Consider the following 14,699-nt stretch of genomic DNA (forward strand, 5'->3'; position numbering starts at 1 on the left):
ATTCATTGCAAGAAGTAATGTCAAAGCAAAGGGTAATTTTTAATTGAGATCTTATTCATATACTGAATTCACTGACAGGTCAATCTCCAAGAATGTAGTAAATAAACACGCCAGAGGCCACATGGTGAAAACATTATATTATACCATGCTTTTCCAAACCAAATATTAAAATTAATATTTAATTTTAAACATATTCTCAAATTCTACATGCATACTTCTGAATATTTAAACATGTTAAGCAGCTGAATACATTCTACTCACACTTCTGATCTTTAAACAGCTACGTTCTATTAGTACAGCTATTACTACAAGACAAATTTGGGTAGAGGTCTCAGATAATTTTTAAGCTCACTTCAAGAGCACCAATCAGCAAGTGTTTTTGCAGTTTATTCACAAACACGAATATGATGTGTTATTTATGTTAAAACAAATATCTTCTTTAAAATGGATGTGTATTAAAGCAGCTTTACTTAGAATACGTTTGATTTTAGTCTTTCTGTTAAACAGACTCTTTTTACAATACCTAAGTCTACCTTTTTTCAATGATCTGCTCCGTCACTGCTACCAGAAACTTTTGGATTATCAGAATTTTTAAAGAGAGAAATAGTCAAATCTCAGTCCATACAGTTTATAAATATTTCACATCTAACACATATAGCTTTACAATTCATGCGATAGGTGGTGTCTAAAAAATCAGTTACTAAATCTCAAAAAACATGTAAATGTCTATTTAAACAAAGTGTCTTCTAGATTTTTTTTTTTTTTGTAAGAAAAGTGATCTGTAAACATCTTTACCTTTAGTTCATGCTTGGTCATCTGCTGTGTTCATTGTGAAAGAAGGGGGTATGAATTTTTAACTGTTTGTGAAGTGGTTCATCTTTGCAAAAATATTACATTCCATGGGTAAAGAAGTAGTGTAATTACCATGTGGTACAAATTTTGTGAAATCAATTTCAGTATTTAAAAACATAAAAGGCTAGTTAACAGTCCAAAACTGCTGTAGTTGAATATTCTAACTACAAGACAACAGTACTACACTAAAAATGTCCAAAAATAAGGCCTCTGAAATAAATACTTCCATTCTTTAAAAAAAGACATAATAAATGTACATCACATGGCCAGTGTACATATAAAAGTTATCAGTTTAAACCATCCTGGATGATGTATCTGAAGTAAAATGACCTAGGTTTTGCTTCTGTCTTCGGCCTCTATTGTTTTTAGGGCATTTTCTGTGGAGTTTAGAAAAGGGGAACAATCAGCAATTTGTTTACGATATTTCAAATGTTTCCTATATAGTTCTATATAGTTCACTATATAAAGCCAGCTCGCAAGTGGTCACAGGAAAAGGACACGGGGTCCTATCTGATGCAAGACAAAGGGAGAATCAAGACATCCAAACATCATCTTCCCTGGGAGGTGAGAGCTTCAGCAATTGTGGGTAGAATCGGAGCCGATTACCAGGGTCTATTCTGCCGCACTTGCAGCCCTAAGGGGAACCCCTGCCCTTCCTCTAGCCTGGCACATCGTAAGTCACAGTGATGACAACATACAAACCCCTAACAGTCAAAAGGGTTCTGGCCAGGGGGTCCGGCAATAGCACAGCGGGTTAAGCACATGGACTGGAGCAAGGATCCCGGTTCGAGCCCCCAACTCCCCACCTGCAAGGGAGTCACTTCACAAGTGGTGAAGCAGGTCTGCAGGTGTCTATCTTTCTCTCCCTCTCTCTGTCTCCCCTCCTCTTTCTATTTCTCTCTATCCTAATGACAACAACAATAATAACAACAATAAAAAACAAGGGCAACAAAAGGGAAAATAAATAAATATAAAAAATTAAAAAAAAACAACCTTGATATCATTTTTTCAAAATATATATTGTCTTCACAAATTTTATCTCACTATTCCTCATGAAAATACCTTGGGTGTTTTGTGTGAGACAATGCTGGAAATAATTCCCATTTCATGTTCAAAAGGCAATCAGTTGAAAGAGTAATCATGAAGGAAGGAAGGAAGGAAGGAAGGAAGGAAGGAAGGAAGGAAGGAAGGAAGGAAATCAAAACTCTTTAACTGTCAATAACTCAGCATGGCCTTTGGAAAAGTTTCAATTTCATGGGGCCAAGGTTCTTTTCATCTAATATGATAAAGTGGTTTGGAAGACATTTTAAAGAATACATTTCAGGGTTTTGCCAATCTAACATTCTATGAATCTAAAAACATGACAGAGGACTAAGTAAAAAAAAAAAAAAGAAGAAAAAGAAGAAAAGTTCGCTCATGCAGTCTTGATAAATGGGTTAACGGGAACAACTTTTTAAAAGAAGATTCCTGACATGTAATGGTCAAGGTGGGGTAAGTGAACAGCTGTCCCATAATGGACTGTGTGGGAGAGGCTCTCCTAAAAATGTTATGGAGTCACGCCCAAGTTCATCACTGTGATATTTTAAATTCAACATAGCAAGACATTGTATCAGAGAAAATACCAAAGCGGGGTGGGTGGTGGTGAAATCCTGGGCTGGGAAGATAGAAAAGGAGGAGGAGGAATAAGAGGAGGAGAAGAAAGAAAGAAAGAAAGAAAGAAAGAAAGAAAGAAAGAAAGGAAGGAAGGAAGGAAGGAAGGAAGGAAGGAAGGAAGGAAGGAAGGAAGGAAGGAAGGAAGGAAGGGGAAGAAAGGGGAAGCAAAGGGAGGAAATAAAAAGGGAAGAAGGAAGGGAAGGGGGCAGGGAAGGAGAGGGGTGAAGATGGAGGAGGGGAAAGGGAAAGGAGAGGGAGGGGGTGGGAAGAGATAAAGAAAAAAAGTCTCAAAGAGAAACAGGTATTAAAGTCAATAAAACGACCCTTCGGTCATGGAGAGGGCAGTGAAGACAAAAGAACACAATTAAAAATAGACTATAATGTCTAAGTGTGAAGGCAAGCAGATTAACCTGGGGTAAAAACTGCAGGACACTTCCTTGAAAACTACCTGCTGTGGAAGTTTCATTGAGTCACTGAGAGTGACCGCACACTAAGAGTCTGGATTAGGATCTGGGAAAGGGCTTCACTACCTCTGGGTAGTCAGCAAGGCATCTCCCAACTGGGGGCTTCAGTTTCTTTACTTTTCTGGCCTGAAGGTGTCAAACTCAAAAGCTGCTCTAACGTCCTTTGATCTGTAAGATCACAGTCTTCATGAATCTTCCCTTCACTGTATTTCTTTTTGTCTTTGACCTTCACACTTACGTGTTATTCCATTCCTGCTCTATCCCAATTATGCCCTAAGTGATCTCCCCTACTTCACATGACCTTCCCTCCTCTAACTCAGATTAAGGCCTTAAAAAACAGTTTACAGGAAGTCGGGCGGTAGCACAGCAGGTTAAGCGCAGGTGGCACAAAGCACAAAGACTGGCATAAGAATCCCGGTTCGAGACCCTGGCTCTCCACCTGCAGGGGAGTCACTTCATAAGCGGTGAAGCAGGTCTGCAGTGTCTTTCTCTCTCCCCCCTCTCTGTCTACCCCTCCTCTCTCCATTTCTCTCTGTCCTATCCAACAACAACAATAACTACAACAATTTAAAAAAAAAACATTAAAAAAAAAGAGAGGAAAAAAATGTTTTGCAGGGGCTGGGTGTTGTCACACCTGGTTGAGCGCACATATTACAATGCTCAAGGACCTGGGTTTAAGCCCTGGCCCCGCCCCACCTGCAGGGGGAAAGCTTCACAAGTGGTGAAGCAGGTCTGCAGGTGTCTGTCTCTACATATCCCCTTTCCTCTCAATTTCTTGCTACCTCTATAAAATAAATAAAGATTAAAAAAAATTTTTTAAAAAGGGTTTACAATGGAAGTTGGGCGGTAGTGCAGTGGGTTAAGTACATGTAGCGCAAAGCACAAGGACCCGTGTAAGGATCCCGGTGTGAAGCCCCGGCTCCCCACCTGCAGGGGAGTTGCTTCACAGGCGGTGAAGCAGGTCTGCAGGTGTCTGTCTTTCTCTCCCCCTCTGTCTTCCCCTCCTCTCTCCATTTCTCTCTGTCCTCTCCAACAATAATAACTACAACAATAAAACAACAAAGGCAACAAATAAAGGAATAAATAAATAAATAAACAGTTTAACACTGAGTCCCTCACATACTCAGAACGCTTGAAATGCTACAAAATCCAGTCTGAAACTTGCTTCCAGGTAAACCTCATCATCAGCAAATGTTATTTCCCAAGAAGTAACACAAGAAGGAGCCTCCTCTTCATGACTCAGTGGAAAGAGGCATGGCTTGGGGACTGGACATAGTAGATCCAAATCCAGGCAGCTCCACTAACTGATCGGACGACCACAAGCAAATCACTTATCCTTTGAGTCTACATGGAATGCCGACAGGCAACCTGCTGTTAGGTATTTTCTCTCTCTCTTCTCTATTGCTGTCATTTTTGATACCATGATGTCCCTGCTTTACTCTACAGTCCAATTTCATACTCGACAGTCTTGCCTTAGGTGGATCATCTGTCCTGTGGAATAAGGTCCACTGACTCGAGCGCTTGAGTTTTGTTAAACTATCTGTTACTCAGAGAGCATTTTTTCATCATTTTTAGATGTGTCATTTCGGATCCAGATGGCTGAAACTGTTGAAAGCTGGGCTTCTATCCAGACCCTGGATAGAAAAATCCATAAATTCATTATGGCCTTGCCAATGTCTGGACTAGATAGCTAATCCTCTAGAGGCTCAGAAGGCAGAAGAGTGTGGAGATGCTGCTTGTGGGGTTTCTGAACCAAACCTTGGGGGGTGGGGGGGTGGGAGAAGGCAGGCAGAAAAGCAAGCAGGAGTCTGAGAAGCATAAAGACAAGACATATTTGATATGCTTTGACTTGCCTAAAGTTCAGTTTAGTTCTGACCTAATAATCTATTTCCATTCAGCCTGAAAGCATCAACTTTATACCAACTGGACTTGAATTCCTTTAATTTAGGACCGGTGGGTTTAGTTATTTTGAAGTTTCATTGCTTATCATTGTAGTATTATAAAATCAAGCAATAGCAGAAATGCACTTTTCCTTAAGTTTTGATTCCTTATTTTCTTTCTTAGGACATGTTTTTAGGACACAAAATGACTTGTATCTTTTCAGGGCATATAAAAATGCCTGCATAGCTCTTTTTTTTTTTAACACTTAATTTTTTTTAATTTGACTTTTTTTCCTTTTTTGTTGCCCTTGTTGTTGTAGTAATTATTATTGTTGTTACTGATGTCATCATTGTTAGACAGAACAGAGAGAAATGGAGAGAGGAGGGGAAGACAGAGAGGGGGAGAGAAAGACAGACACCTACAGACCTGCTTCACCACCTGTGAAGCGACTCCCCTGCAGGTGAGGAGCCGGGGGCTCCAACCGGGATCCTTATGCTGGTCCTTGCGTTTTGTGCCACGTGCGCTTAATCTGCTGCGCTACCGCGTGCCCCGCCCCCAGCTCTTCTATGTGCTGACCATACCAGAAACATTACATTCTTCAAAAGTGGAGTCGAATGCACCAAAGGAAAGGACTGGAGTAGGGGGAGAGTTCAGGTCTTGGAACCTGTTGGCAGAGGAGGACCTAGTGGGGGATGAACTGTTATGTGGAAAACTGGGAAAAGTTATGCATGTACAAACTATTGTATTTTACTGTTGACTGTGAAAACCATTAATCCCCCAATAAGGAAAAATAAAAATAAAAAAAGGCATCATAAAGATCTGGCATGCCTAGATCCCTCGATGCACTAAAAATTCTCTTGTTCCTTCTTGTCTGCAGGTAGAGAGAACAGTGTGGTCCTGGGACTGAGTCCTTGCCACATTACTTTTCTTTTCCTCTTTTTTCAAATTTTCTTTATATTTATTTATTTATTTACTTTCCCTTTTGTTGCCCTTGTTGTTTTTTATTGTTGTAGTTATTATTGATGTCATTGTTGGATAGGACAGAGAGAAATGGAGAGAGGAGGGGAAGACAGAGAGGGGGAGAGAAAGACAGACACCTGCAGACCTGCTTCACCGCCTGTGAAGCGACTCCCCTGCAGGTGGGGAGCCGGGGGCTCGAACCGGGATCCTTATGCTGGTCCTTGCACTTCGCACCACCTGCGCTTAACCCGTTGCCCTACCGCCCGACTCCCTGCCACATTCTAAAGAAGCAAGATAGGGTGGGGGCTTGCATCCCTAAGAGAATCAACAATTCACATGGAAATCTTGAGGAACTGGTCCCAGAATCAATCAATCGATCAATGTGTGTGTGTGTGTGTGTGTGTGTGTGTGTGTGTGTGTGTGTGTCTGACTAGGAGACTTCAATCTTGAGCACTGATGATGTCAAGGTTCTCCTTTAATGACAGTCACACACCCTGCTTTAAAGGTAGCATTTCCAGCATCACCTACCGTGTTATGCACATGACGATCGCCACGATAATGGCGATCTGGACGGCTCCGATAATCGCGGCGATAAGCACGTGCGTGAGCTTTTGCCTACTCGGCACTACGTAGAGAATACTGAAGTCTGTCTTTTCACAGTACTGTCCAGTGTAACCAGACTCACATCTGAAAAGGGGGAGAAGAAAAAAAAAAAACTACTGTCAGGATTGTATATTTCAATAGTTCTCAGTTTTTAAATTACAAATACCAAAGGCTCTAAGCAGAAAAATCAGGCACCCTCCTACGACCTGAGGAGTGAGATGCCCTGTGTCTATAGGTCGGTCGACTTGACAGTTTTCTATTGACCCAGAACAGCCGCTGAAGAGCAGCCAGGACCGGGCAGTGGCGCCCCTGACGAAGTGCATGTCACAATGCACAAGGACCTGGGTTCTCCCCCTTCCTCTCCATTTCTCTCTGTCTCTAGCCAGTAAATAAATAGAGAATAAAAAAATAAAAATAATAAATAAGTAAAAACATGAGCTCAACCAGGTGTGCCACCACCCGGCCTCAAATGATTTTTTTTTAATTAGGGGATTAATGAATAGAATATTATGTCTCTGTTTTACAGTGATGATCTATTCTCTGATATACTTATTTATTAAATAGAGAAATGGGGGGCGGGGAGATTGTATTGTGGCTAGGCAGCAGACACTCGTGCTTGAGGCAGTCAGTTCCCAGGTTCAATCCCTGACCACACCGTGAGTCAGAACTGAGCAGTCCTCCGGTTTAAAATACGAAAATCAAAGCAAAACCGATGAACAAAGCCTCACCCCTGCCTTCATGAGATAGTCCAAAGACACATTATTACCTGTATACTTTGTGTAATCTATTTTTAAAAACTCTGATTTTATTTTATTTATTTATTTATTCCCTTTTGTTGCCCTTTTTTATTATTGTAGTTATTATTGATGTCATTGTTGTTAGATAGGACAGAGAGAAATGGAGAGAGGAGGGGAAGACAGAAAGGGGGAGAGATAGGGAGACAGGTCCTTGAGTACTGTAATGTGTAACAGGTGTACTACCACCCGGCCCCCTTGAGTGCAAACATTACACAAGGACCTGGGTTCAAGCCCCCAGTCCCCACCTGCAGGGGGAAAGCTTCATAAGTGGCAAAGTAGGGCTGCAGGTGTCTCTCTGTCTCTGCCTCCCTCTCTATCTCCCCCTTCCCTCTCAATTTCTGGCTGTCTCTATCCAATAAATAAACAAAGATAGTAATTTTTTAAAAATTAAAAAAATATATAGTCTTTGTTCTGAGACAGATCAGCAATGTTTCTATTGACAACAATTATAAATTAGGTGTAGTATACATTTTAGTGAATTTCCACTTTTCTATATTTAATGTTATACCTTAGGCTAGCTACTTGGTAATGGAACTATTCAATAAATACATCAAATATTTATAGTTCTTTAAACATAAGACTAAATTATGCTTAAGACACTTTTCGGGGCTCAGCAGTGGCAACCCTGATGAAGTGGACACGTGACCATGCACAAGGACCCAGGTTCATGTCCCTGGCCCCACCTGCACAAGGGAAGCTTCACAAGGGTGAAGCAGTGTTGCCGGTTTCTCTCTTCCTGCCTTCTCTGTCCCTCTTCCCTTTCAATTTCCCTCTGTCCTATCACATTCAATAAATAAAGCTTTGAAAATCTTTAAATAAATTTCATATATTAAATAAATACAATTTTGAAAGGCAGAGGTGTACCTAGTAGGGAGCGCACATTATCATATATAAAGACGAAGGTTCAAACCCCAGTCCCCCCACCTGCAGGGGACAAGCTTCATAAGCAGTGGAACAGTGCGGCAAATGTCTGTGTCTCTCTCCCTCTCTCTCTCTCTCTCCTGCTCCCATCTCTTTCTCTATCAATAAAAGAATGAAAAGGGGGTTAAGCGCAGGTGGCGCAAAGCGCAAGGACCGGCCTAAGGTTCCCGGTTCGAGCCCCCGGCTCCCCACCTGCAGGGGAGTCGCTTCACAGGCGGTGAAGCAGGTCTGCAGGTGTCTATCTTTCTCTCCCCCTCTCTGTCTTCCCCTCCTCTCTCCATTTCTCTCTGTCCTGTCCAACAACGATGACACCAGTAACAACAACAATAAGAACTACGACAATAAGACAACAAGGGCAATAAAAGGGAAAATAAATTTTAAAAATTTAAAAAGAAATTATTTGAATTCTAATTAAAAGTAAATATAAAAAAAAGCACTAAAATGAACTGATCACAATTTGATGATTTACTTAGATGACCGAAGTATAGAAATCATCCACTCTTCAGTTACAGCTGATCAATAAAACATCTGAACTGTAAGGACAGATATAAGGACAGCATATTTATTAAAGCCCCGTTAATAAATTATTTAAAAGTTTTAAGCACGCATAACAGTAACAGCAACAAAGAAGCCTGGGTAAAGGGAGAAAGGGGAGCCATGGGTGATGGGAGGCCACCAACCCCACTCTAGACTAGAGGTTCCTAGACTTCATACTGAGCTCTAAACAGCTCAGCAGCCTCAGCCTCAGCCTCAGCCTCAGCCTCAGCCTCAGTCTCCTCCTCCTCCTCCTCTTCTTCTTCTTCTCTCTCTCTCCCCCCCTTCTCATAATTAAATTTAAAAGAGAGAGAGAACGAACATCCTCAAAAGATCAGATAGTGGTGAACACATTAACAGTGCTCAAAGACCTAGGTTCAAGCCCCCGCTTCCCACCTTGAGGGGGAAACGTCACTAGCAGTAAAGCAGTGCTGCAAGTATTTGTCTTTCTCTCTCCCTCTCCTCTCAATTTCTCTCTGCCCTGTCATATTAATTAATTTTTAAAAGAGAACATCCTCAATAATACAATACCAATACCTTCAGTTGCATACATAAGTCTCATAGGATTTTTTAAATAGTGCCTTTCATGGTAGGTTAATGGACAAGAATCAAAGCTTACTAAAATAAAAACATTTTCAGAGGGAAATGTGACAATGGCCTAGATAAGCAGCTATCTGCCAGTTAAGCTGGAGCCAAAGATTAAAATCAGAGATCAAAAAGAATATACAGAAACCATCTCACTGGGGCAATCCTCCCTGGACATTATTTTCTGCAGGTGAATTTTAAGTCAATCCCTCCAAATATCTGGAATCTTAACTTCTAGGTTGTCACTTCTGTTGTAGGCGTAATACAAATAAAGGTATTGACCTCCCCACCCTCTATTCTTTTGTCCTATACACTATTTCACCAGCCCAAATATCGACAATTTTTTAATATTTATTTAGTTATTCCCTTTTGTTGCCCTTGTTTTTAATTGTTGTAGTTATTGTTGTTGTTACTGACGTCATTCTTGTTGGACAGGACAGAGAGAAATGGAGAGAGGAGGGGAAGACAGAGAGGGGGAGAGAAAGACAGACACCTGCAGACCTGCTTCATCACCTGTAAAGCAACCCCCCTGCAGGTGGGAAGCCGGGGGCTCGAACCGGGATTCCTCCGCTGGTCCTTGCGCTTTGCGCCACGTGTGCTTAACCTGCTGCGCTACCCCGCCCAATTCCCAATATCGACAATTTTTTAGGTGCTGGAAGTGTGCAGAAAAGAGAGGGTTTTTTTTATTATTATTTGAAATACTTGTGGTCTGTGAAGATGGGAAAGTTAGTTAATTGTCACTCCATTTAAATTTTTTTAATTATCTTTATTTCTATTGGATATAGACAGCCAGAAACTGAGAGGAAGGGGGAGACAGGGAGAGAGACAGAGAGACACCCGCAGCCCTGCTTCACCACTCGTGAAGCTTTCCCTCTGCAGGTGGGGACTGGGGGCTCGAACCCAGGTCCTTGTGCCCTGTAATATGCGTGCCACCACCTGGGCCCCTGTCACTCCATCTTAAAAAGTAGGAAAATACTTAGCAACTATACCAGGACCTGGAACATGGTGACGAGTAAATCAGTGTAACCTAATGGGGCTGATTGATCGATCGACTGATATCAGTGTATTTATTAAATACATACTAATCTCAGGGTTTTTGCTAACCACTTGGCATATATGATCTCATTTAATTTTAACAGCATGAGGAGACAGACATGAGGTTAAATCAGGATTATACACTTTAAGAAAGTTCCAAAGACCATAGTGAATAAGTGGCCAGCTTGGTGTATGTCATCCCAAAGCCTTTTACACTCTCCCATTCATCCTTACTATCAGTCAGTAAAATACAGCAGCATGACCTGAGATCACCTCACTATCAAGACATCCTCACTCATGTATAGTAGAAAAAAAAAAATCCTATCCTAAGAGGGCAAATAATCTGAAATTCCATCAAGATGAGAAAGAGAACAACAACAAAACAACAAGGGGAGAGGGGGGGAGAGAGAGAGGGAGAGAGAGAGAGGACACACACCAGAATACTGCTCAGCTCTGGCTTATGGTGGTACCGGGGACTGAACCTGGGTCCTCAGAGCTCTAGGTATAAAAGTCTCTGTATAACCATTATGCTGTCTGCTCAGCTCATAATCAGCTGTACTTCTTTTTAAAGTTTAGGATGGGGAGGGAGGATAACTAGCTCCTTCAAAAAAAAAAAAATGAAGAGAATTTTTAATCAGGAAAAAAAAGCAAAAGCTTAACAAAGAATTATTTAACCATTAACATGTTACAGTGTTCTGTTTGGCTTTGTTTTATTTATTTATTTATTTATTTATTTATTTATTTATAACAGGAAGGGAGGAAGAAAAAGTCAAAAAGAAAAGAGCAGAAGGATCAGGAGACCTGATTTCCAATCATGTTCTGTTATTTCTTAGAAAGTTTCTTAGATTCACTGACTCCTTGTTGACAGAACAAAAGACAAGTATGTTTCTCCATAGTTTTATGTCTTGACTGATAGGGAGGCTGGGGTAGCCACGTGGAGGGAAATCTGACCAAATCATAGGAGGCAAGAAGGAAAGGGTGATAATAATTACCGCTTGTCGGGAGTCGGGCGGTAGTGCAGCGGGTTAAGCTCATGTGGCGCAAAGCTCCAGGACTGGCATAAGGATCCTGGTTCGAGCCCCTGACTCCTCACCTGCAGGGAGTCGCTTCATAGGCGGTAAAGCAGGTCTGCAGGTGTCTATTTTTCTCTCCCCCTCTCTGTCTTCCCCTCCTCACTCCATTTCTCTCTGTCCTATCCAACAACGGGACAACAATAACTACAAGAATTAAAAAAAAAAAGGGCAACAAAAGGAAATAAATAAATCAATATTAAAAAATAATAATAATTACCACTTGTCAACAGAAACACTGCAGCTGACCGGAACAACCAGGTGAAAAGCATGAGCTCTGAAGTAATAGCAACAAATCTAATAGCAGCCAGAGATGGGACAGCAGAAAGCACTAAGATCATGAGGCTGGGCATCAAGAAACGTTACGCTTCCACACTTCGATCATCATCTCTGGCATTATGCTATTCCACTGCAGAATACTGCGCCCCAGGATGGTTCCGTAGCCCCCATGTCCATTTGGTCGATTCCAAATTATATTCCTCCATGAGGATCATTTCTGGAACCATCCGTTCCACCCCGGTTCCATGGCTGCCAGTTCTTAGCAACATCGCCCCGCCAGATATTCCTTGGGATGCGGCATCATCTAAGTTCATTTCCCACGTCTACGCTCGACCAGACCTGCCAATATACGCGGTTATCTTCGCCCACCCTGTCCAACGCTTGACGTCTCGTCACCCAATCTGGTCCCCTACGCCTACACTGAACTTCTCTGTTCCAGACTCTTGGAAACAGAGTTGGCCGTCAGCTGAGGTCAAGAACAAACACCTCATCACAGACCCCTGCGAGCGTCAACCCGGCTTTGACCTAGCACGTTATGACTGGGCCCTCCTCAATCGCTATCGAACAGGCCGTGGCCGGTGCGCCGCTATGTTCCATCGCTGGGGAGCCAGAGACGACCCGAACTGCCCCTGCGGCTCCAGACAGACTATGACCCACATAGTCAACGACTGCCACCTCTCCAGATTCAAAGGAGGTCTCGAAACTTGACATCAGGCTCAACCTGATGCTGTTGACTGGCTACAGAAGAAGGGCAAACGCTAGAAGAAGAAAGAAACGTAAGCTCCGGTGTGAACTCTGCTCTACTTCTTACTTGCTGATGACCCTGAACAAATCACAGAGCTGTTCTGGAATTAGACAGCCAAAGATTTACACCCTTTTCATGTTCCACCTCGCACCTGCCATCTACATTCCTATTCCCTTATTTTTAGAAATCTCTTCTGGTATAAATTTGAGTTACATGTTGTCACCTTATGAAAGAGACTGCTCCCCCAGGCCAAACCAGTGTTTGACGATAGCTTGTTTTTATGTTAAAAGAAGTAACATTGATAATGGTAAATTCACAACCTCAAGATACTAATACATAATTTTGGGCAGATTTTCCAGATAATACCACTAGTTTAGTTTTTTTTTTTTTCAATCAAGTGCAAGTAAAGAGTATTTTTTAAAAAATATTTATTTTCCCCTTTGTTGCCCTTGTTGGTTTTTATTGTTGTCACTGATGTCATCATTGTTAGGTAGAACAGAGAGAAATGGAGAGAGGAGGGGAAAACAGAGAGGGGAAAAGACAGACACCTGCAGACCTGCTTCACCGCTTGTGAAGCGACTCCCCTGCAGGTAGGGAGCCGGGGCTTGAACCAGGATCCATACACTAGTCCTTGTGATAAGAGTATCTTTTTATAATAGTCAGTCCACGTCTCCTTGCTTTATAGAGCAAGACCACTGATGGGAAAGATGTCTCACTTCTGCCCTAGCAATACTTACCTACAAGAAGCCGTCTGAGTTGAGTAGATGAACTCACACTTTCCATGAATACAGTAGCCACTGAGGCTTTCAGGACAAGGCATGTGGTTTCCCATATAAACATCTTCTCCTTGATCACTAGCATCTGAAGAGAACATAAACCAGGTCACTAAACAGCAAAAAGCAAAGGGAAAACCGTGGACTTTGTCAAAGGTTCTGAGACAATGAATAAATTCACTGCCGACTGAGTGATTCAGAAACAGAATGCTTCACATATGGGTGTAGATAAAAGCCAAGGTTGTAGCATGACACAAGCAGTGAATATTCGATTTAAGTTCAAAACGTTTAAAAGTATTTGTAGGATGATGAGATTCTAGTATTTGGGGAAAAAAAACTGTCACAAAACTAAATATCTTTGTTTCTAAAAAAAATACTTCTAGAAGAAAAAAAACGGCTCTTTAAGAAAACAATCTCCTATACAGAAATGACTTTTGAAAATTTGATTTATGGGGCTGAGGAGATAGCATAATGGTTACTAAAAAACAATTTTAGGGGGTCAGGCAGTAGCGCAGTAGTTTAAGTGCACATGGTGCAAAGCCAAGGACCCACTTAAGAATCCTGGTTCGAGCCCCCGGCTCCCCACCTGCAGGGGAGTCGCTTCACAGGCGGTGAAGCAGGTCTGCAGGTGTCTTTCTCTCCCCCTGTCTTCCCCTCTTCTCTCCATTTCTCTCTGTCCTGTCCAACAACAATGACATCAATAATAATAATTACAACAACGATAAAACCATCAAGGCAACAGAAGGGAAAAAATGGCCTCCAGGAGTAGTGGATTTATGGTGCAGGCACTGAGCCTCAGCAATAACCCTAGAGGCAAAAAAAAAACAAAAAAAAAAAAACAGAATTTTATGCCTAAAATTCCAAGACCCCAGGTCAATACGCAGCACCGCCATAAGCCAGAGCTGAGCAGTGTTCTGTTTAAAATACAAACCAAACAAACAAAAAATAAAAAACACTTACAACAGACAGAACCAGGCTGGGGGTATGGACTGCCCTGCTAATGCCCATAACCAACAGAGAAGCAATTACAAAGAGAGAGAGAGAGAGAGAGAGAAAGAAAGAAGAAACCTCCTACTTTCTGCACCCCAAAAAGAATTTTTGGTCAGTATTCCAGGAGGGGGAGAAAGAGAGAAGATAACTAGAGGGCTCTGAAACCCAGTTCCATCAGGACCCAGAGAGAGGAGGGAAAACAGAAGGGCATTAGAAAGTAGCGATAGGGGGGTTTGGGCGGTGGCGCAGCGGGTTAAGCGCACGTGGCACAAAGTGCAAGGACTGGCATAAGGATCCGGGTTCCAGCCCCCGGCTCCCCACCTGCAGGGGAGCCGCTTCACAGGCGGTGAAGCAGGTCTGCAGGTGTCTGTCTTTCTCTCCCCCTCTCTCCATTTCTCTCTGTCCTGTTCAACAACGAATGACATCAACAATAACAATAATAATAACAACAAGACTACAACAAAAAGGGCAACAAAAGGGGGGAAAAGTCGCCTCCAATAGCAGTGGACTCATGGTGCAGGCACTGAGCCCCAGCAATAACCCTGGAGGCAAAAAAA

The 14,699-nt window shown here is 42.2% G+C and overlaps 1 protein-coding gene across 1 annotated transcript in view; it reads right to left on the reverse strand.

Moving 5' to 3' along the window:
* Positions 1–20: 20 nt before the first annotated feature.
* Positions 21–14,699, reverse strand: part of TMEFF1 (transmembrane protein with EGF like and two follistatin like domains 1) — a 102,779-nt gene continuing 88,100 nt past the window's right edge. Inside the window, exons 8-10 of the mRNA XM_060199090.1 lie at positions 13,117–13,240; positions 6,339–6,497; positions 21–1,229 (exon numbers count right to left, since the gene is read on the reverse strand). Of these exons, the coding sequence (XP_060055073.1) occupies positions 1,145–1,229; positions 6,339–6,497; positions 13,117–13,240 (368 nt within the window). The 3' untranslated portion in view covers positions 21–1,144. The remainder of the gene's footprint in view (positions 1,230–6,338; positions 6,498–13,116; positions 13,241–14,699) is intronic.

The sequence above is a fragment of the Erinaceus europaeus genome, chromosome 10 (assembly GCF_950295315.1).
Source record: "Erinaceus europaeus chromosome 10, mEriEur2.1, whole genome shotgun sequence".
NCBI lineage: Eukaryota > Metazoa > Chordata > Mammalia > Eulipotyphla > Erinaceidae > Erinaceus > Erinaceus europaeus.